We start from the raw sequence: 24,802 nt of genomic DNA on the forward strand, positions 1-24,802 counted from the left end.
CTAACTAATCTATCTATCTTTCTTTCTAACTAATCTATCTTTCTTTCTTTCTAACTAATCTATCTTTCTTTCCAACTAATCTTTCTTTCTTACTAATCTATTTTTTTTCTTTCTAACTAATCTATCTCTCTTTCTAACTAATCTCTTTCTAACTAGTCTCTTTTTTCTAACTAATCTGTCTTTCTTTCTTTCTCACTAATCTATCTTTCTTTCATTCTAACAAATCTATCAATCTTTCTTTCTAACTAATCTATCTTTCTTTCTCTTTTTTCTTTCTAACTTATCTATCTTTTCTTTCTAACTAATCTTTCTTAAGCTATCTATCTTTCTCTTTCTTTCCTTCTAACTAATCTTTTTTTCTTTCTAACTAATCCATCTTTCTTTCTTTCTTTCTAGCTAATCCATCTTTCCTTCTAACTAATCTTTCTTTCTTTCTAACTAATCTATCTATCTTTCTTTCTTTCTAACGAATCTATCTTTCTTTCTAACTAATCTTTCTTTCTTTCTAATCTATGTATCTTTCTTTCTTTCTAACTAATCTTTCTTTCTAAATAATCTATCTATCTTTCTTTCTAACTAATCTATCTATCATTCTTTCTCTTTCTTTCTAACTTTCTTTCTTTCTAACTTTCTTTCTAACTTTCTTTCTTTCTAACCTATCTATCTTTCTTTCTAATCTATCTATCTTTCTTTCTAACTAATCTTATCTATCTATCTATCTATCTATCTATCTATCTATCTATCTATCTATCTATCTATCTATCTATCTATCTATCTATCTATCTATCTATCTATCTTTCTTTCTAACTAATCTTTCTTTCTAACCAATCTATCTTTCTTTCTAACTAATCTATCTATCATTCTTTCTCTTTCTTTCTAACTTTCTTTCTTTCTTTCTTTCTTTCTTTCTTTCTTTCTTTCTAGCTAATCTTTCTTTCTAACCAATCTATCTTTCTTTCTAACTAATCTTTCTTTTTTCTAACAAATCTATCTTTCTTTCTAACTAATCTTTATTTCTTTCTAACTAATCTTTCTTTCTTTTTAACTAATCTATCTATCTTTCTTTCTAACTAATCTATCTATCTTTCTTTCTAACTAATCTTTCTTTCTAACCAATCTATCTTTCTTTCTTTCTTTCTAACTAATCTATCTTTCTTTCTAACTAATCTATCAATCTTTCTTTCTAACTAATCTATCTTTCTTTTTCTTTTTTCTTTCTAACTTATCTATCTTCTTTTCTTTCTAACTAATCTTTCTTAAGCTATCTATCTTTCTCTTTCTTTCCTTCTAACTAATCTTTTTTTCTTTCTAACTAATCCATCTTTCTTTCTTTCTTTCTAGCTAATCCATCTTTCCTTCTAACTAATCTTTCTTTCTTTCTAACTAATCTATCTATCTTTCTTTCTTTCTAACGAATCTATCTTTCTATCTAACTAATCTTTCTTTCTTTCTAATCTATGTATCTTTCTTTCTTTCTAACTAATCTTTCTTTCTAAATAATCTATCTATCTTTCTTTCGTTCTAATCTATGTATCTTTCTTTCTAGCTAATCTGTCTTTCTTTCTTTCTAACTAATCTATCTATCTTTCTAACTAATCTATCTATCTTTCTTTCTAACTAATCTATCTATCTTTCTTTCTAACTAATCTATCTATCTTTCTTTCTAACTAATCTATCTATCTTTCTTTCTTTCTAACTAATCTATCGTTCTTTCTTTCTAACTAATCTATCTATCTTTCTTTCTAACTAATCTATCTATCTTTCTTTCTAACTAATCTATCTTTCTTTCTTTCTAACTAATCTATCTTTCTTTCCAACTAATCTTTCTTTCTTACTAATCTATTTTTTTTCTTTCTAACTAATCTATCTCTCTTTCTAACTAATCTCTTTCTAACTAGTCTCTTTTTTCTAACTAATCTGTCTTTCTTTCTTTCTCACTAATCTATCTTTCTTTCATTCTAACAAATCTATCTTTCTTTCTTTCTAACTAATCTGTCTTTCATTCTAACAAATCTATCTCTCTTTCTAACTAATCTATCTTTCTTTCTAATTAATCGTTCTCTTTCTAACTAATCTATCTTTCTTTCTAATTAATCGTTCTCTTTCTAACTAATCTATCTTTTTTCTTTCTAACTAATCTATATTTTTTCTTTCTAACTTATCTATCTTTCTAACTAATCTATCTTTTTTCTTTCTAACTAATCTATCTATCTTTCTTTCTAAGTAATCTATCATTCTTTCTTTCCAACTAATCTATCTATCTTTCTTTCTAACTAATCTATCTATCTTTCTTTCTAACTAATCCATCTTTCTTTCTTTCTTTCTAACTAATCCATCTTTCTTTCTAAATAATCTATCTTTCTTTCTAACTAATATTTCTTTTTTCTAACAAATCCATCTTTCTTTCTAACTAATCTTTATTTCTTTCTAACTAATCTTTCTTTTTTCTAACAAATCCATCTTTCTTTCTAACTAATCTTTATTTCTTTCTAACTAATCTTTCTTTCTTTTTAACTAATCTATCTATCTATCTATCTATCTATCTATCTATCTATCTATCTATCTATCTATCTATCTATCTATCTATCTATCTATCTATCTTTCTTTCTAACTAATCTATCTATCTTTCTTTCTAATCTATCTATCTTTCTTTCTAATCTATCTATCTTTCTTTCTAACTAATCTTTCTTTCTTTCTAACTAATCTTTCTTTCTTTTTAACTTATCTATCTATCTATCTATCTATCTTTCTTTCTAACTAATCTTTCTTTCTAACCAATCTATCTTTCTTTCTAACTAATCTATCTATCATTCTTTCTCTTTCTTTCTTTCTTTCTTTCTTTCTAGCTAATCTTTCTTTCTAACCAATCTATCTTTCTTTCTAACTAATCTTTCTTTTTTCTAACAAATCTATCTTTCTTTCTAACTAATCTTTATTTCTTTCTAACTAATCTTTCTTTCTTTTTAACTAATCTATCTATCTATCTATCTATCTATCTATCTATCTATCTATCTATCTATCTATCTATCTATCTATCTATCTTTCTTTTCTAAGTAATCTATCTATCTTTCTTTCTAATCTATCTATCTATCTTTCTTTCTAACTAATCTATCTTTCTTTCTAACTAATCTTTCTTTCTAACTAATCTATCTTTCTTTCTCTTTTTTCTTTCTAACTTATCTATCTTCTTTTCTTTCTAACTAATCTTTCTTAAGCTATCTTTCTTTCTCTTTCTTTCCTTCTAACTAATCTTTTTTTCTTTCTAACTAATCCATCTTTCTTTCTTTCTTTCTAGCTAATCCATCTTTCCTTCTAACTAATCTTTCTTTCTTTCTAACTAATCTATCTATCTTTCTTTTTTTCTAACTAATCTATCTTTCTTTCTAACTAATCTATCTATCTTTCTTTCTTCCTAACTAATCTATCGTTCTTTCTTTCTAACTAATCTTTCTTTCTTTCTAACTAATCTTTCTTTCTTTCTAACTAATCCATCTTTCTTTCTTTCTAACTAATCCATCTTTCTTTCTTTCTTTCTAACTAATCCATCTTTCTTTCTAACTAATCTTTCTTTCTAACTAATCTATCTATCTTTCTTTGTTTCTAACTATTCTTTCTTTGTTTCTAACTAATCTATCTTTCTTTCTAAGTAATCTTTCTTTCTTTCTAACTAATCCATCTTTCTTTCTAACAAATCCATCTTTCTTTCTAACTAATCTATCTATCTTTATTTGTTTTTAACTAATCTTTCTTTCTTTCTAACTAATCTATCTATCTTTATTTGTTTTTAACTAATCTTTCTTTCTTTCTAACTAATCCATCTTTCTTTCTAACTAATCTATCTTTCTTTCTTTCTTTCTAACTAATTATCTTTCTTTCTAACTAATCTATCTTTCTTTCTAACTAATCTATCTATCTTTCTTTCTAACTAATCTTTCTTTCTTTCTTTCTTTCTAACTAATCTATCTATCTTTCTTTCTTTCTAACTAATCTTTCTTTTTTCTAACAAATCAATCTTTCTTTCTAACTAATCTTTATTTCTTTCTAACTAATATTTCTTTCTTTCTGACTAATCTATCTATCTTTCTTTCTTTCTAACTAATCTATCTTTCTTTCTAACTAATCTATCTATCTTTCTTTCTAACTAATCTATCTTTCTTTCTTTCTAACTATATCTTATCTTTCTTTCTTTCTAACTATATCTATCTTTCTTTCTTTCTAACTAATCTATCTTTCTAACTAATCTATCTATCTTTCCTTCTTTCTAACTAATCTTTCTTTCTTTCTTTCTAACTAATCCATCTTTCTTTCTAACTATTCCATCTTTCTTTCTTTCAAACTATTCCATCTTTCTTTCTTTCTAACTAATCTTTCTTTCTTTCTAACTAATCCATCTTTCTTTCTAACTAATCTATCTTTCTTTCTAACTAATCTTTTTTTCTTTCTGACTTTTCTTTCTTTCTTTCTAACTAATCCATCTTTCTTTCTTTCTTTCTTTCTAACTAATCCATCTTTCTTTCTTTCTAACTAACTAATCTTTCTTTCTAACAAATCCATCTTTCTAACTAATCCTTTCTTTCTTTCTTTCTTTCTTTCTTTCTTTCTTTCTTTCTTTCTTTCTTTCTTCAACGAATCTATCTTTCTTTCTTTCTAACTAATCTTTCTTTCTTTCTAATCTATGTATCTTTCTTACTTTCTAACTAATCTTTCTTTCTAAATAATCTATCTATCTTTCTTTCGTTCTAATCTATGTATCTTTCTTTCTAGCTAATCTGTCTTTCTTTCTTTCTAACTAATCTATCTATCTTTCTAACTAATCTATCTATCTTTCTTTCTAACTAATCTATCTTTCTTTCTAACTAATCTATCTATCTTTCTTTCTAACTAATCTATCTATCTTTCTTTCTTTCTAACTAATCTATCGTTCTTTCTTTCTAACTAATCTATCTATCTTTCTTTCTAACTAATCTATCTATCTTTCTTTCTAACTAATCTATCTTTCTTTCTTTCTAACTAATCTATCTTTCTTTCTAACTAATCTTTCTTTCTTACTAATCTATCTTTTTTCTTTCTAACTAATCTATCTCTCTTTCTAACTAATCTCTTTCTAACTAGTCTCTTTTTTCTAACTAATCTGTCTTTCTTTCTTTCTCACTAATCTATATTTCTTTCATTCTAACAAATCTATCTTTCTTTCTTTCTAACTAATCTGTCTTTCATTCTAACAAATCTATCTCTCTTTCTAACTAATCTATCTTTCTTTCTAATTAATCGTTCTCTTTCTAACTAATCTATCTTTCTTTCTAATTAATCGTTCTCTTTCTAACTAATCTATCTTTTTTCTTTCTAACTAATCTATATTTTTTCTTTCTAACTTATCTATCTTTCTAACTAATCTATCTTTTTTCTTTCTTTCATTCTAACAAATCTATCTTTCTTTCTTTCTAACTAATCTGTCTTTCATTCTAACAAATCTATCTCTCTTTCTAACTAATCTATCTTTCTTTCTAATTAATCGTTCTCTTTCTAACTAATCTATCTTTCTTTCTAATTAATCGTTCTCTTTCTAACTAATCTATCTTTTTTCTTTCTAACTAATCTATATTTTTTCTTTCTAACTTATCTATCGTTCTAACTAATCTATCTTTTTTCTTTCTAACTAATCTATCTGTCTTTCTTTCTAAGTAATCTATCATTCTTTCTTTCCAACTAATCTATCTATCTTTCTTTCTAACTAATCCATCTTTCTTTCTTTCTTTCTAACTAATCCATCTTTCTTTCTAAATAATCTATCTTTCTTTCTAACTAATATTTCTTTTTTCTAACAAATCCATCTTTCTTTCTAACTAATCTTTATTTCTTTCTAACTAATCTTTCTTTTTTCTAACAAATCCATCTTTCTTTCTAACTAATCTTTATTTCTTTCTAACTAATCTTTCTTTCTTTTTAACTTATCTATCTATCTATCTATCTTTCTTTCTAATCTATCTATCTTTCTTTCTAATCTATCTATCTTTCTTTCTAACTAATCTTTCTTTCTTTCTAACTAATCTATCTATCTTTCTTTCTTTCTAACTAATCTATCTATCTTTCTTTCTAACTAATCTTTCTTTCTTTCTAACTAATCTTTCTTTCTTTTTAACTTATCTATCTATCTATCTATCTATCTTTCTTTCTAACTAATCTTTCTTTCTAACCAATCTATCTTTCTTTCTAACTAATCTATCTATCATTCTTTCTTTCTTTCTTTCTTTCTTTCTAGCTAATCTTTCTTTCTAACCAATCTATCTTTCTTTCTAACTAATCTTTCTTTTTTCTAACAAATCTATCTTTCTTTCTAACTAATCTTTATTTCTTTCTAACTAATCTTTCTTTCTTTTTAACTAATCTATCTATCTTTCTTTCTAACTAATCTATCTATCTTTCTTTCTAACTAATCTTTCTTTCTAACCAATCTATCTTTCTTTCTTTCTTTCTAACTAATCTATCGTTCTTTCTAACTAATCTGTCAATCTTTCTTTCTAACTAATCTATCTTTCTTTCTCTTTTTTCTTTCTAACTTATCTATCTTCTTTTCTTTCTAACTAATCTTTCTTAAGCTATCTTTCTTTCTCTTTCTTTCCTTCTAACTAATCTTTTTTTCTTTCTAACTAATCCATCTTTCTTTCTTTCTTTCTAGCTAATCCATCTTTCCTTCTAACTAATCTTTCTTTCTTTCTAACTAATCTATCTATCTTTCTTTCTTTCTAACGAATCTATCTTTCTTTCTTTCTAACTAATCTTTCTTTCTTTCTAATCTATGTATCTTTCTTTCTAACTAATCTTTCTTTCTAAATAATCTATCTATCTTTCTTTCGTTCTAATCTATGTATCTTTCTTTCTAGCTAATCTGTCTTTCTTTCTTTCTAACTAATCTATCTATCTTTCTAACTAATCTATCTATCTTTCTTTCTAACTAATCTATCTATCTTTCTTTCTAACTAATCTATCTATCTTTCTTTCTAACTAATCTATCTATCTTTCTTTCTAACTAATCTATCTATCTTTCTTTCTTTCTAACTAATCTATCGTTCTTTCTTTCTAACTAATCTATCTATCTTTCTTTCTAACTAATCTATCTATCTTTCTTTCTAACTAATCTATCTTTCTTTCTTTCTAACTAATCTATCTTTCTTTCCAACTAATCTTTCTTTCTTACTAATCTATCTTTTTTCTTTCTAACTAATCTATCTCTCTTTCTAACTAATCTCTTTCTAACTAGTCTCTTTTTTCTAACTAATCTGTCTTTCTTTCTTTCTCACTAATCTATCTTTCTTTCATTCTAACAAATCTATCTTTCTTTCTTTCTAACTAATCTGTCTTTCATTCTAACAAATCTATCTCTCTTTCTAACTAATCTATCTTTCTTTCTAATTAATCGTTCTCTTTCTAACTAATCTATCTTTCTTTCTAATTAATCGTTCTCTTTCTAACTAATCTATCTTTTTTCTTTCTAACTAATCTATATTTTTTCTTTCTAACTTATCTATCTTTCTAACTAATCTATCTTTTTTCTTTCTAACTAATCTATCTATCTTTCTTTCTAAGTAATCTATCATTCTTTCTTTCCAACTAATCTATCTATCTTTCTTTCTAACTAATCTATCTATCTTTCTAACTAATCCATCTTTCTTTCTTTCTAACTAATCCATCTTTCTTTCTAAATAATCTATCTTTCTTTCTAACTAATATTTCTTTTTTCTAACAAATCCATCTTTCTTTCTAACTAATCTTTATTTCTTTCTAACTAATCTTTCTTTTTTCTAAAAAATCCATCTTTCTTTCTAACTAATCTTTATTTCTTTCTAACTAATCTTTCTTTCTTTTTAACTAATCTATCTATCTATCTATCTATCTATCTATCTATCTATCTATCTATCTATCTATCTATCTATCTATCTATCTATCTATCTATCTATCTATCTATCTATCTATCTATCTTTCTTTCTAACTAATCTATCTATCTTTCTTTCTAATCTATCTATCTTTCTTTCTAATCTATCTATCTTTCTTTCTAACTAATCTTTCTTTCTTTCTAACTAATCTTTCTTTCTTTTTAACTAATCTATCTATCTTTCTTTCTTTCTAACTAATCTATCTATCTTTCTTTCTAATCTATCTATCTTTCTTTCTAACTAATCTTTCTTTCTTTCTAACTAATCTTTCTTTCTTTTTAACTTATCTATCTATCTATCTATCTATCTATCTATCTATCTATCTATCTATCTATCTATCTATCTATCTATCTATCTATCTATCTATCTATCTATCTTTCTTTCTAACTAATCTTTCTTTCTAACCAATCTATCTTTCTTTCTAACGAATCTATCTATCATTCTTTCTCTTTCTTTCTTTCTTTCTTTCTTTCTTTCTTTCTTTCTTTCTAGCTAATCTTTCTTTCTAACCAATCTATCTTTCTTTCTAACTAATCTTTCTTTTTTCTAACAAATCTATCTTTCTTTCTAACTAATCTTTATTTCTTTCTAACTAATCTTTCTTTCTTTTTAACTAATCTATCTATCTTTCTTTCTAACTAATCTATCTATCTTTCTTTCTAACTAATCTTTCTTTCTAACCAATCTATCTTTCTTTCTTTCTTTCTAACTAATCTATCTTTCTTTCTAACTAATCTATCAATCTTTCTTTCTAACTAATCTATCTTTCTTTCTCTTTTTTCTTTCTAACTTATCTATCTTCTTTTCTTTCTAACTAATCTTTCTTAAGCTATCTTTCTTTCTCTTTCTTTCCTTCTAACTAATCTTTTTTTCTTTCTAACTAATCCATCTTTCTTTCTTTCTTTCTAGCTAATCCATCTTTCCTTCTAACTAATCTTTCTTTCTTTCTAACTAATCTATCTATCTTTCTTTTTTTCTAACTAATCTATCTTTCTTTCTAACTAATCTATCTATCTTTCTTTCTTCCTAACTAATCTATCGTTCTTTCTTTCTAACTAATCATTCTTTCTTTCTAACTAATCTTTCTTTCTTTCTAACTAATCCATCTTTCTGTCTTTCTAACTAATCCATCTTTCTTTCTAACTAATCTTTCTTTCTAACTAATCTATCTATCTTTCTTTGTTTCTAACTATTCTTTCTTTCTTTCTAATTAATCTATCTTTCTTTCTAAGTAATCTTTCTTTCTTTATTTCTAACTAATCCATCTTTCTTTCTAACAAATCCATCTTTCTTTCTAACAAATCCATCTTTCTTCCTAACTAATCTTTCTTTCTTACTAACTAATCTATCTATCTTTATTTGTTTTTAACTAATCTTTCTTTCTTTCTAACTAATCCATCTTTCTTTCTAACTAATCTATCTTTCTTTCTTTCTAACTAATCCATCTTTCTTCCTAACTAATCTATCTTTCTTTCTTTCTAACTAATTCATCTTTCTAACTAATCTGTCTTTCTTTCTAAGTAATCTTTCTTTCTTTCTAACAAATCTATCTCTCTTTCTAACTAATCTTTCTTTCTAACTAATCTATCTATTTTTATTTGTTTTTATCTAATCTTTCTTTCTTTCTAACTAATCCATCTTTCTTTCTAACTAATCTTTGTTTCTTTCTTTCTAACTAATCTTTCTTTCTTTCTAACTAATCTTTCTTTCTTTCTAACTAATCTTTCTTTTTTCTAACAAATCAATCTTTCTTTCTAACAAATCAATCTTTCTTTCTAAATAATCTTTATTTCTTTCTAACTAATCTTTCTTTCTTTCTGACTAATCTATCTATCTGTCTTTCCTTCTTTCTAACTAATCTTTCTTTCTCTCTAACTAATCCATCTTTCTTTCTAACTATTCCATCTTTCTTTCTTTCTAACTAATCTTTCTTTCTTTCTTTCTTTCTAACTAATCCATCTTTCTTTCTAATCTATCTTTCTTTCTTTCTAACTATATCTATCTTTCTTTCTAACTAATCTATCTTTCTAACTAATCTATCTTTCTAACTAATCTTTCTTTCTTTCTAACTAATCCATCTTTCTTTCTAATCTATCTTTCTTTCTAACTATTCCATCTTTCTTTCTTTCTAACTAATCCATCTTTCTTTCTAACTAATCTTTCTTTCTTTCTAACTAATCCATCTTTCTTTCTAACTATTCCATCTTTCTTTTTTTCTAACTAATCTATCTATCTTTCTTTCTAACTTATCTTTTTTCTTTCTAACTAATCCATCTATCTTTCTTTCTAACTAATCTTTCTTTCTTTCTAACTAAACATCTTTCTTTATTTCTAACTAATCCATCTTTCTTTCTTTCTAACTAATCTATCTTTCTTTCCAACTAATCTTTTTTTCTTTCTAACTTTTCTTTCTTTCTTTCTAACTAATCCATCTTTCTTTCTTTCTTTCTTTCTAACTAATCCATCTTTCTTTCTTTCTTTCTAACTAATCCATCTTTCTAACTAATCTTTCTTTCTTTCTTTCTAACTAATCTTTCTTTCTTTCTAACGAATCTATCTTTCTAACTAATCTTTCTTTCTTTCTAATCTATGTATCTTTCTTTCTTTCTAACTAATCTTTCTTTCTAAATAATCTATCTATCTTTCTTTCTAATCTATGTATCTTTCTTTCTAACTAATCTATCTTTCTGTCTTTCTAACTAATCTATCTATCTTTCTAACTAATCTATCGTTCTTTCTTTCTAACTAATCTATCGTTCTTTCTTTCTAACTAATCTATCGATCTTTCCAACTAATCTTTTTTTCTTTCTAACTTTTCTTTCTTTCTTTCTAACTAATCCATCTTTCTTTCTATCTTTCTAACTAATCCATCTTTCTTTCTTTCTTTCTTTCTTTATTTCTAACTAATCCATCTTTCTATCTAATCTTTCTTTCTTTCTTTCTAACTAATCTTTCTTTCTAACGAATCTATCTTTCTAACTAATCTTTCTTTCTTTCTAATCTATGAATCTTTCTTTCTTTCTAACTAATCTTTCTTTCTAAATAATCTATCTATCTTTCTTTCTAATCTATGTATCTTTCTTTCTAACTAATCTGTCGTTCTTTCTTTCTAACTAATCTATCGTTCTTTCTTTCTAACTAATCTATCGATCTTTCTTTCTAACTAATCTATCTATCTCTTTCTAACTAATCTATCTTTCTTTCTTTCTAACTAATTTTTCTTTCTTTCTAACTAATATTTCTTTCTTTCTAACTAATATATCTATCTTTCTTTCTTTCTAACTAATCCTTTCTTTCTTTCTGTCTTTCTATCAAATCCATCTTTCTTTCTCACTAATCCTTTCTTTCTTTTTTTCTAACTAATCCTTTCTTTCTTTCTAACTAATCTATTTTTCTTTCTATCTAACTAATCTTTCTTTTTTCTTTCTAACTAGTCTTTCTTTCTTTCTAACTAATCTATCTTTTTCTTTCTAACTAATTTTTCTAACGAATCTATCTTTCTTTCTTAACTACTCTATATTTCTTTCTTTCTTTCTTACTGATATTTCTTTCAAATCGATCTTCCTGTCTTTCTAACTAATCTTTCTATCTATCTTTCTTTCTAACTAATCTTTCTTTCTATCTATCTTTCTAACTAATCGTTCTTTCTATCTATCTTTCTAACTAATCTTTCTTTCTAATCTATCTTTCTTTCTAACTAATCTTTCTTTCTAACTGTTGTGAACTTTTTCCTTCTCAAGTGTAGAAAAGATAGAGTTGCAGACCAGGAGATTGTTGAGGTATAAGTTCTTTATTTCGTCGCTGTAGTCATCTCAATCAAGACTAAGGCAGTATACATTTAGTTCATATACCCTTTCAGGGGGAGGAGTTACATAAAGGTGGAAACAAAAGCATGTAAATGAGGCATACCGGTTAAGGAATGTGCCCTAGACTGAGAGTGTTACCAATCCTAATCCAATCACCATAACAGTGTAATGTAAATATCCTAATCCAATCAGCCAGACTCTTCACCGATACCTTCACATTATCTTAATGGCCAGGCAGTGCATAAAGACAAAAGGTGATAGTCTCAGTGCTCTGACCAATTTAACTTAAAATAGAGAGCTGGACAGACGGGAACAGGCAGGTTTGTGACATCATTTACCTTAGATACAAAATTCACACTAATACACTTTCTCAGTTTCTATACTATTGTATTGGAAGCTCAATTAAACATTGAAATAACATTTGTAATCCTACATCTCCCCCTTTGAGAGTTCTAAATAACTGTCACATTATATACAAATTTAAACAATTAAAAATTCATTCTTGCAACTTGTGATAGTTACAGGCACATAAGGCATGTTCTGTGTTTGTTTTTCTGTAATTGCATGTTGACACAGAAACAAAACATGCCATTTTAGGGTCCGTGAAGTTCTTAAGGGTAATAGTCTTTTCTGTTTGGAACTGTCATTTCTTTGTGAGGGGCGTGAGTCATTTGTTGAATGAAACACTTGATACTGTGGATGCATAGATAGTACGCTATTAGAAGAAATAACAGCAGAATTGCTATTTCCTTTATCCACAGCCAGGGTTTCCCAATCAAGTTTCCGAACCATGAAAAATTAACTTCAGTCATCTGGTGTAATGTTGCTGAAAGATCAAGAATGTCTTGTTGGATTTTGTTCAAGTTCTCTGTTGGATCCATTTACCCGGTGCAGCACTCAGGTCCGATGATGGTGCAGGCTCCTCCTTGCGTTGCTAGAATGTAATCCAAGGCCACTCTGTTCTGTAAGATCATTATCTTGTGCGAAGCGAGAGTGTCCGTGATGTTACCAAGGGCCAAAGCCGTATCATTGGCCAATTTCTGTACAGAATTCGATAAGCTTCTGACTTGATCAAGGGCTTGCATGACACCATAAGCTGGTATTAATGCTCCAAGAGTTCTTGACCACCATGTTTGTGCACAAGTCAGTCCTGGAATGCAGCCATCTGCTTCGTTAGTGGTAGGAGCTGAATTTTGTAGCTGTGGGGACTTTGGGGTGGAGTGTGTATTTTCTCTGATAGCTGGTAGAATATAAACCAGGGTGCACCTTCCGTTAAATTGGCTGGGGAGGATGCTGTAGACAGAAGTTCCACATAACCAAAAAGTGTCAGTTGGTGGAGAGATCATACACAACTTTTTAAAAAAAAAAATTGGTAGGGATGGGTTTCTGGAGAAACACTCTGTTAAGTCATTTTCCTCTTTCTTATCTGTTGTAGTAACGTACACGTGGGATTCTGCTCATCTTTCAATCACAAAGCTGCAACGTTCACGAGGAATTTCACCCAGTGGAGTCGATGCTGTAGCATAATTTTCCATGCACCAATAGAACATCATTGGCAGGAGTAGATCTGTCATGATGGGAGTAGCTGAAGTTAGCTTGCAGGATGGAATTGTTGTATTGTGACATGTATCCTTGTTGTATAATTCATGTTATGATGATTGAATAAGGTACACGTGTCACATTTGGAGATAGGGTGTGCCACCCAGGGGATTCCTGCTCCTACTGAAGGTGCGTGTGGCATGCAAACGTCCTTTCCAGCAAACAAGGCATTTCTTGACATATTCATTAGCTCTAAGAATATGTTGTTTCTGGAGTCCACACTTTGTGCGATGTCCATGATGCTTAGTAGAACGACAATCTTGATCATGTTGATGGAGGATTGAAGGTTTCATATGTGAGTCTCTGCGTTGTGTATTTTTTTCTTTCGTGATAGTTGGTTCGCCAATGGATCTAGTTGTTTTCTGGAGGTTGTGGCTTCATACGCAGGTGAGGAGGTTGGTGCGTATGGGTCCCGGACTGTCATCAAGTGGTGTCTGCACAGAGTGAGAAAGAAAAAAACAAAAGACAGTAGAGCAGTATTTGTTCAAACACTAGGATTGTGAACTTTTTCTGAGTCTGCTAGACAGTGGAGCAGTATTTGTTCAAACACTAGGGTTGTAAACTTTTCTGAGTCTGCTATTGTTGTTTTCCTCTTTCCCTATTTCTTAAACCTTTGACACCTAAGGAACAGTGAGGTAAGGATGGACTAGGATAGGGCCTATGAGGGAAGTCTTCACCCCAGGGTTAACCCCCGAAGCATGTTGCGTTCGGTTCTTCCCGGGGCTCCTCACTGGTTCCGTGTCCTAACCTATCCCTGTTGCTGGGGGAACAACCTTACAGTGTGTACAATGAGTCCAGGTTTTCCTTCCCTGACACAATACTGCAGCGGCTGTAATCAACATCACTTGATGTGGCCCATGCCACTTTGGTTCTAATGGCTTATTTCTGAATGACTTTATCATGACCCATTGACCTGGGATGATTGTGTGTCCCCCTTCTGGTGGAGTCTGCCAACATGACTCAACTCTCCCTCTGGCACTCTGTACCGCCTTTGTTAGGTTTTCACAGTAAGCAATCAGGGCATCTGAGGCAATGTGTACATCAGCATTTCTAAGATCAATCACACCTGGCATCTGCATGGGGCGTCCAGTAATAATCTCATGAGGGCTCAGTCCTACTGTTCTGTTAGGTGATGCTCTCATACTACACAGTACTGCTGGCAACGCTTCAACCCATGGTACTCCTTCCTGATGCATTTTGCTTAGCCTGATTTTGATTGTTCTGTTTGCACGTTCAACCTGTCCTGATGCTTGTGGCCTATAGGGGCAGTGAAGGTTCCACTTAATCTGCAACATTCTAGACACTTCCTTGACTATCTGTCCTGTGAAGTGTGTACCTTGATCTGAGTCAATCCAATATGGTAATCCCCATCTGGGAATGAAATCAGTGACAAGACATTTAGCAGTATGTGCAGCTGTAGCACGCCCTGTTGGATAAGCTTCTACCCATCTTGAGAACTTGTCTATTACTACCAAAACATCAGTTTTTCCCTTACAACGAGGCAATGATATGTAATCAACTTGCAGGTGACGAAATGGTCCTGGTGGAGCTGGGGTATGTGCTGCTAGTGTAGTGGCTGCTGGTATATCATTATTTTTCTGACATGTAACACACCTCTTGGCTGTTTCTGTGGCTACATTTCAGAATTTTGGATTCCACCACTGATTTGAGAACCTGTGATTCATCGTTGCTGGACCACTGTGACCTAAACTGTGTATTTGTTGAGCCAAATATGGCAGCAGTGATTCGGGAGCGACATACTTTCCCCCTTTGGTCCAGCAACCAGATGAATCCACTGTGGCTCCTTTGTCTAACCATGTCCATGCTTCATACAGAGGAACGTCTTTGTACAGATCAATTATTGATTCAGGAGGCATAATTGTCTTCTGTGCTGCACTACCTGAACACACTTGTACAGTTGCATAGAAACAAGCCTGTTTAGCTGCCATATCAGCAAGAGCATTACATTTAGCTTCCGTAGTATTAGTTGTGAGATGTGCTTTCACTTTGATCACTGCTAATTTCTTTGGAAGTTTCATGGAAAACATTAGATCTTTCACTAATTCAGCATGCTTAATGGGGGATCCAGCAGAAGTTAGAAACTGTCTGGTTTGCCAAATGACACCAAAATCATGAATTACCCCAAAAGCATATCTGGAATCTGTGTAGATATTAGCAACTGATCCTGAAGCTAGCGTGCATGCTCTTGTTAGGGCTACTAGTTCTGCAGCTTGAGTTGAAAAATGATCTGGAAGACGTCCTGAAGCTAACACTTCCGTGGTGGACGTTACTGCATAACCTGCTCGTCTGTTACCTTTAATTACTTGAGCTGAACCGTCAACAAACTACTCAAATTCTGAATTCTCTGTGGGAGTTTCTTTTACTTCACTCATAGGTGTATATGTAAGCGTAACACAATCGTGAGTAATTTCTCCTTCATCCTCTAACAAAACTTCAGTCATAGCAGACATCATACATGAGGACGAATTTGTGACAGGTGCACGCTGTAAGACAATATTTGGCATTATTGTGGACACTGCATGAGGGCTTTTTTACATTTACAGTCTGATCTAACACTATTAATGATGAAAGGCCTATGCTGTAAAATAACATTTAAGGCTGTGAGTCTACTTTAACCAGTGTCCCCCAAAGGAAAAACTGAGATAGTCACTTTCCTTTTGTTCTATTAAACAAAAACCGAAGTCTTTTATCTCTGTTGCAAGTAATGCTTTCTGTACACCTAAAGACTTTGAAAAGATTTAGAAAAGACTTTATAAGATTATCAGCTCACATCTAAAGACTTGGGTTCACAGTTTTTAGTCTCAGACTAAAGACTTGCGATAATATCAAACATGTTTGATATGAAAGACTAGAGAAAAACTGGCATAAATCGTGTCGCCGACTGCAGATTATCACCTCACATTTAACGATCGAGACGACGGGAGCGCGCCGAAACTCCAGTAAGATTCCTAAAGACTGGCGGTCTTTAATCTGGGACTGTGAAAATCCTTTGGTGTACGCCCGGCATTAGTGGGGAAATTAAGCACTCACAGCCCAACTGGTTAACAACTAAAACAGCTGCCCAACGAGCTTAATGACGAGGGGAGGGGCTGCTTCAGAGCAGCCAGCAGGCTGAGCAGAAGCTGAGTTACATTGTTAGTTTCTCTAACATTCTTTTTGTTTTTTCTACACTCTTTTCCCCAATGTCCATGTTTACCACAATAATAACAACTACTGCCCTCTCTCTTAGGACATTTGCGTTTCTGTTGATCCTCTGTGTTGACCTTAAAGGATGCTGCTGCAATTTTTACTCTTGACATCAGAGTCTCTTTCCCATGCAGCCAAACTGTCTAAGTTGTTTTGTATGGTTGTAGTGGACCATGTTAAGTCTAAGAAAGGCAATGCTTTTCTATGTTCTGACAACAGACCATCAAACCATGTGCGAACTAGGGGACCATTATCTTCTAGCACCTTCTCTGAAGTGTCAGCTATACCACTGTATGCTGCTGCTGACTGACAAAATCTTTCAGTGTACTCACTAACATTCTCATGTTTCTTCTGTACACAACTAGTGATCTTTGACCAGTCCATGTTTGGTCCAACAATGTTCTTTAATGCCTTCAGAACTCCCTCTCTCAATTCATCTTTTCTGGCATGTTGTAGTTCAGAAGTAACAGCAGACTCAAAACTGTTGAATTCAGATTCAGTTAGAATTTGTGACATCAGCTGTGTGACTTCTGCCAACGACATGTCGTAAAGACGCATTTTACTGATCAATGCCCTTCTGAATTCAGAAAAATATGTGCGTACTGAAGGTAAGCTTTGGGATAGTCTTTCTATGTCTCTAGGTCCGAGTGCTTTGGCAACAGTTTGGTTTTGGACAACAGAAGAGTTGGGAGGAACACTTTCAGTTCTCTCAATTCCCTGAGATCTTCTTGCGACACATACCTTTACTGAATCTACAGGCTTATCAGTTACTGATGGGATGTCTACATCTGTTTCAAAGAATGCTTGTAATTCAGGATAAGTTTCATCTGACTGTTGGTCTTCTGAGTCACATTTGGTTGAGGCCTTGTTATGGCTCACCTTTGTCTTGAAACAGGACACTTGAGTCTGCAGTTGTTTGTTTTGTTCATTTAACTTATCAATACACCTAGTTTGTTCTTGTGCAATGGATAAGCTATATTCTCTATGGCAACAGATTATGCCTTTCATGTTTTTCTTTCTGATACATGCACCTAACACCTTCTTGCATTCTTCAATAGACCAAACTTTGTCTGGATCAATACCAAATTTCTTTGTCAAATCCAATCTAACTGACTCAGTCACTATGGAATCCATTTTCTCTCCTAACAATGACTTGAACTCACTGTCTGTCCATAAAGGGCTAGCTAGTCCATTTTTCTCAGTTGATGGAACTAGCCTAGCATTTCTTCTAACCATTTTGTGGATTTCTTTTGTTACCACACAATCAAAAAAATAAACTTCTCTGATTAACAGAGGGTATACTTGTTAACACAGATCAAATCTTGTTAAACTTCCTTGTTACCAACACATCACAAACTATTAGCATGTTACGCTAATCTTCCCTAAAAGAAAAATGCAAAGGATCTTTCACCTTCTTAACTTTTAGAGGATAAAACAAACAAAAACACTAAATCTTCTCTGATCAAAAGAGGCTACACTCGATAACACAGTTAACCTTCCTTGCCCAGAGCAAAGGGCAAGGACAACAAAATATTATAATATTTTATAATATAACAATATTACAATAAGCGTTTGACGTCTGTGCTGGCCAAGAAGGGCTTTTCTACAAAATATTAACATGCTGTTTGTCCAGGGGGTCAAATACTTGTTTTTCCTCATCAGATGGTTATCAATTTTTATAAATTCATATGATGTGATTTTCTGGAATTTTCTTTGGGATTCTGTCTTTCACTGTTAGAATGTACATATGATTAAAATTATAGATCGTTAAATTCTTTGTAAGTGGGCAAACCTGCAAAATCAGCAAGGGGTCAAATAATTATGTCCCCCACTGTACGTTAATCTTCCCTGCCTGAAAAACAGAGGATACATTTCATCTCTAAAAGCAACTTTAGAGGATAACTTTAGTTAACAAACCCTACAGCTGTCTTTTAACTTCTTCTCTGGCGGCGCAGAGGAATGACAAATTTGTACTGGTCTTTGGTGGTTCTTTGAATAGAGTGAAACACCAAATCGTTCGCTGTACGGAAAGGTTCCGTCTGGAAACTCAGTGAGAAAGTTCTTTCTTTGTTGAGCTTGAAGTTTCAAGATTCAGTCTGGAACTGGAAAGTCAGATCTTTGTTGAGCTCAATCTGGATTCAAAAGATTCAGTCTGGAACTGGAAAGTCAGATGTTGAGATCTTTGTTGAGCTTCAGTTCTGGAACTCAGTTAGCTTTGTTGAGATCTTTGAGCTTTGAAGTTTCAAATCAGTCTGGAAAAGTTCATTCTTTGTTGAGTTTCAGTTTCTCCATCCGGGTCACGGCACCATCTGTTGTGAACTTTTTCCTTCTCAAGTGTAGAAAAGATAGAGTTGCAGACCAGGAGATTGTTGAGGTATAAGTTCTTTATTTCGTCGCTGTAGTCATCTCAATCAAGTCTAAGGCAGTATACATTTAGTTCATATACCCTTTCAGGGGGAGGAGTTACATAAAGGTGGAAACAAAAGCATGTAAATGAGGCATACCGGTTAAGGAATGTGCCCTAGACTGAGAGTGTTACCAATCCTAATCCAATCACCATAACAGTGTAATGTAAATATCCTAATCCAATCAGCCAGACTCTTCACCGATACCTTCACATTATCTTAATGGCCAGGCAGTGCATAAAGACAAAAGGTGATAGTCTCAGTGCTCTGACCAATTTAACTTACAAAAGAGAGCTGGACAGACAGGAACAGGCAGGTTTGTGACATCATTTACCTTAGATACAAAATTCACACTAATACACTTTCTCAGTTTCTATACTATTGTATTGGAAGCTCAATTAAACATTTAAATAAAATTTGTAATCCTACATCTAACTAATCTTTCTTTCATTGAAACTAATCTTTCTATATATATATATTATTCATCTATCTTTCTAACCAATCGTTTTCTTTCTTTCTTTCTAACTATTCTTTCTTTCTGACTAATCCATCTATCAAACTTCAAACTACTTTAAACTTATTCAAACTCTCTGGTCCGGCTTTCTCAAGCCAACTTAAAGTTTGTCTCATCAAACTTTTTTTTCTAGTTTCTAGTTGACATTGTTTTGTCAAAGACAGCATTTTAGATAACATTAAGATTTTGCTTTATTTGTTGACAGACTGCAAAGGAAGCATCTCATAAAGTTCGCCTCGCCGCTGGAAGTGGACTTAGAGCTGATGTGTGGAAGGAGCTTGTCAGACGTTTTGGAAAAATCCAAATTCGCGAAGCTTATGGTTTGACGGAGGCCAGTATTGGCTTTGTTAATTACACCGATGAAATTGGACCAATTGGACGAGCCAGTTATTTTAATAAGGTCTGGGGGTTTTTTTTATTTGAGGTTTACTAATCCAACTCTCCAATAACATTGAGTTTGAATTATGTGTAATGAAGGAGATTCAAAGATGAATTTCAGTTCATTCAGAAATGTGAAGGTACTTTCTGATGTAATGTAGATTTTTTCTCTGATTTATTCTAGCTCAGTCTGCCTTTTGAGTTTTTAAAATGTGATCCACAATCGTATGAGCCCATACGGACAGACTCAGGACACTGCATTAAAGTGAGTAAAGGTGAGGTCAGTATATTTTTAATCGTTAATATACTTCACATTTTGGGAGCAGACAGCTGGACCATATTAAGTACAAAACTGCTACGTGACTCTGAGACGGGATCACCTACGCTAGATCATTGGTAAGGGAAAGTATTAAGAATGGTACCTTTATGTTTACAGGGCTTGACATTAACACCCGCCAAATGTGTGTGTATTTGTATTGTTGTGGTGGGTTGAATTTTATATAATATATATATTTTTCAATTGTTGGGTTTCAAAAGGGTATCTGAAATATTAAACTAAGTGTTCATTTTTGGATACATGGGTACTGTATCTGAAAAGTTCCAATACTAATTTCCCGCAGAATAGATACACTATATTAGCAGTGCTTTCTCATTACACACAAACCCGCCTCCACTCACTCATTTCATTTGCTTTGGATGAATATTTTTGCTGTTACAGGGCTTGAATTTTGGTGTGGGATTGCGCGTATAACTCATTCCCCCAGATTTTGTGCTCACACCCAAAGTGCCCACACATAAAGCCTCTCAGTACTAAAGGTAGTTCTTTTTCGCAGCTTTTGTGCTTAAACCGTAAAATACACACAAAATAATGTAAAAATGCTGGTTGAGTATTCATGTAAGCGCAGTCAGTCCGTGTGTCAGGTCTTAGCAGCCTAATAAACCTGCATCCAAATTATGTGATAATATAACAAATATTGGTAACACTTTATTTTACTGGTTCCTTGTTAAATACGTTACATGTACTTACCATAGTAATAACAGTAAATTATGCATAATTACATGCAAATAACCAAACCCTAATCTAACCTTATAGTAAGTACATGTAGTTAATTAATATTACTCATAGATATTTTGGTTACACTTTATTTTAAGGTGTCATTGTTACAGTATAATTATATATTTAAGTACTATGGCAGTTTTTTCCCATGGTATCAGTCAAAATTGTGGCCAGTGAAAATGCTGAATGGCTAATAACTTTGAAAAATCACTAGCCACAGTGGTTGGTGAGCCAAAAAAGTTCACGTCAAGCCATGATTTTATAGATTTTATATTATATATGAGGAAAACTCATACAAAAATTTCCTAAAGTAAAGTCTGATCTATTTTGAGTGTATAAGCAGCATGTGATCCTCAGGCCAGACTCGTGTGTTTTCAGGGGAAGCAGGGTTACTGGTGGCTCCAGTGATGTTCACCAACCCTTTCCTGGGCTACGCGGGGGATAAAGCCATGTCTGAGAGGAAGCTGCTGAGGGACGTCTTCAAGACGGGAGACGTGTATTTCAACACAGGAGATCTGATGCTTCAGGACCACAGAGACTTTGTCTACTTCAAAGACAGGATTGGAGACACGTTCAGGTCTTTAATTCACTGTTTTTTCCCTCATGCTTGCAAATGTGGCTATAATGTTGGGAATCTTTGCATTTAATTCTGGCTTGTAGCTGCAAGAGGTCACCAGTCATAATATCATCTTTGATAGATTTCTGTATGAATATTTGAAACCCTTCAGGGCTCTGGCAGAGGGTCTGGCCAAGACTAACCTGGTGGGATTTCTGAAGATCTGCCCAAAAGCTCAGCCTTCATGCAGTAAAATTACAAACAAAAGGGCATTTCCTTCTGGCTCGTCCTTTGGGGTTTCCTCTCTGAGCAGAGCGCTCTTACATTGACTGAACTTTTGACTCACACATACATGAATATACACAACAGATGGAGACTACATTTACATCTATTATGAGAAATCTCACACACAAGCCAGTTTTAATAAGGGCCAACCTAATGCCAGTGTAAAGCAGAAAAGAAAAGAGTTCTACTAGGTTTCAAATCCTGTTTTAAATTCTTGACTTTTTTTCCATTTGCTTTACAGAAGAGGATTCTTTATTTGTCCGTTTGGAACTGTGTGTGAAATATGAACACAAATGACTGCTAGGATCATGATCCATTTGCTTTGTTAAGGCCTGTTCACATCCACAACAATAAATATAAAGATAACTATAATAGCGTCCACAACAGTGGAAGATAACGTTGTGTTTATTCTAAGCGCATGCTGCAGTTTTGTCATCTGTTGCTTTAGGGCCCTTTCACACCTACCTTGTTTGGTCCGGATTTTCTGACTTTTCAGTTTGATCCGAATCAAAATAACAGGTGTGAAACCCCCCCTTAACCACAGCCCCGACCAAACAGACAAAATTTGGTCAGACGAAAAGAGGTAGTCTCGATCCGGATCTAACTGAACAAAGGTTTTGTTCGTTTCTAGTGTGAACACATTTTCTGTGTGGTTCTGACTTTCAGAGCATTCAAAGGAAATTTCCGGTGGTTCCCGCAGGATTGCTTGCAGTCTTCTCCTCCTTTCCTGCCGACGACGATAAAATGTTCGCACAACGAGGACGTTCATTTGGTGAATTTGAAGGCTATCGAGTATAGCTGGTGCTGCAGGCAGTAATGCCGTGATAATAACAGTATAGTGGCAACGATATGGGTCTGTTCATTCATTCTTGTCAAAATTAGCCGCCGAATTGACAACACGCTGACGTCAGACGCACGTCCGTTTACAAACTAATCAATGTCAAGATGCAGCCCACATAGATTCTGACGACAGGACGCACGTGTGTCATGTAAAGTGCTTTAGTGCGCTCGCATAATTGCAATGTGAAACCAAACCAAAACTTACAGAATGTATAAAATGTATCAAAACATGAACTTTGGTTCAGACCTTGCGGACTTTCAGGTGTGAAAACGCCCTTGAATGCTCAAACAGGACCGATTTTGATTGGCTGTCAATTATTTTATTGTTCATCAACAATATAGTTTCTCTCTGCCGTTATCATTATAGTTGTGGCATTTTATTATGCTTTTCAAAAACATTTTTTAGAACTGTGACTTTATAATTTTTATAGCTATCATTTTTTGTGTGAACGGGCCTTTTGTTTTCACATCCTCAGAAAGGCCAACATAATTCCTATGGCTCTCTGTGTTTTTACACTGACTTTGACAGCGAGACCACGCCATGGATCATGTTCTTGTTGGTTTGCAGGTGGAAAGGAGAAAACGTGTCTACCACTGAGGTGTCTGAAGTGCTGGGCGCTCTGGACTTCCTTCTGGACGTCAGTGTGTACGGGGTCACTGTACCAGGTGACGATCGTCTCAGGCTAGGATAGCTGTCAGACAGACTAAAAGGGCTGTTCTGTAGTGTTTACTTTGCTTATATTTATTATACAAAATACCTTCTTTGTGTTCAGCAGAAGAAACTCATACAGGTTTGAAACAACTTGAGGGCGAGTAAATGACAGAACTTTTCATTTGGAAGTGAACTTCCTTTAAGAAGCACTAATTACATTTGACCAGATTCCAGTGTTTGAAGTGAGAAGTACAGTAGATTCATCAGTGTTCAAAGAGCTCGTGTGAATGAAGTCTGATGTTTCTGCAGGATACGAGGGTCGAGTGGGAATGGCTGCTGTTGTCTTGAAGGATGATCATGGATTGGATGGAGAGAGGCTCTACAGTCATCTGATCCACACACTCCCTCCGTACGCATGGCCATGGTTTCTGAGAGTTCAGGTATCTCTCTCTCTCTCTGTCTCTCTCTCTCTCTCTCTCTCTCTCTCATCCTCTTCTCTGTGGGCTGTTTGTCTGAAAACTTCATGATTATATTTTCTCATCAGTGGATGAAACATAAGTTGACATGTCAGGCCACTCAAGTCAGATTTATTTATATAGTACTTTTCACAATAAACATTGTTTCAAAGCAGCTTTACAGAAAATCATCATGTTAATGTTTATAATATCTTAATATCTTCGAGCCTTATTAGTTGCATTTGGCAGATTAGAGCTGGCCGATAATAGTTTACATTTTGTGATTTACAAGTGTCAACTGGAGACTGGAAAAAATCCTTCACAAGCAATCAAGCTGTTGAGTATACAAAGTTTCGAAAATGGAAAGGGTATAAACATGAATCTTAAAGTCTTCTGTGACCACTTGAGGTCAGAAAATGTATTTACCATTGACCACTTGTATTTTTATCACCAATTGAAACAATCTGTATTGTAAAAAGCGCTATATAAATAAAGGGGACTTGACTTGACCAAAACCAGGATGGACGCAGGATGGGACATTTCGTTATTTTAATTACTCAGGACGTCTAACTACTTATATTGCCTGTGTTAAACTGGGATATGCATGGAATAGAGGTTTTTTTTGTTTTTTTTCTCCAAGTTAATATACAGCTCAGTTAATGCACCCACTCAACAGTGCAATATTTTTCAATAACTCTGCTGTCTGGAGTCAGTTATACCACAGTTAGCACATCATAACACAATATTAGGTTTTCATCTCTCAAACATTCTCCAGCATCTTGCTTATGAACCGCTGAAATTATCCTGGAAGAGTCAGCCAGCCTCTATTGTGATCTTCAACCATGTGAGAGTAATTTCTTTGACATTTTACACTGTCATTCAGCTATTACTAAGTAATCAGGATCCTTTGGCTGTCCACTACTCAGAATCAATCAGTGCTGTGGTAAAATGCAACCGACTGAGCTTGTTAATTGATGGTTTAAGCTTTTGTTGAAGCAGCCAGTCTGGATTATTTCAATTTATTTTTTAAAATCATTTTTAACAGATGATTTCCTGGTGAAAAACTTCTGCAAAGAAATCTCCACTGATCAGAGAATCGAGACAAAAAAATAGTGCA

At 32.6% G+C, this 24,802-nt stretch overlaps 1 protein-coding gene across 1 annotated transcript in view; it reads left to right on the plus strand.

The window, feature by feature from the left end:
- Nucleotides 1-24,802, plus strand: part of LOC143750374 (long-chain fatty acid transport protein 6) — a 62,445-nt gene that overhangs the window by 33,069 nt on the left and 4,574 nt on the right. The window contains exons 5-9 of the mRNA XM_077243425.1: nucleotides 19,668-19,862; nucleotides 20,025-20,115; nucleotides 21,276-21,474; nucleotides 23,147-23,244; nucleotides 23,540-23,670. Of these exons, the coding sequence (XP_077099540.1) occupies nucleotides 19,668-19,862; nucleotides 20,025-20,115; nucleotides 21,276-21,474; nucleotides 23,147-23,244; nucleotides 23,540-23,670 (714 nt within the window). The remainder of the gene's footprint in view (nucleotides 1-19,667; nucleotides 19,863-20,024; nucleotides 20,116-21,275; nucleotides 21,475-23,146; nucleotides 23,245-23,539; nucleotides 23,671-24,802) is intronic.

Source organism: Siphateles boraxobius, unplaced genomic scaffold (genome assembly GCF_051911475.1).
Source record: "Siphateles boraxobius isolate OS27281-9 unplaced genomic scaffold, OSU_SipBor_1 25, whole genome shotgun sequence".
Classification (NCBI taxonomy): Eukaryota; Metazoa; Chordata; class Actinopteri; order Cypriniformes; family Leuciscidae; genus Siphateles; species Siphateles boraxobius.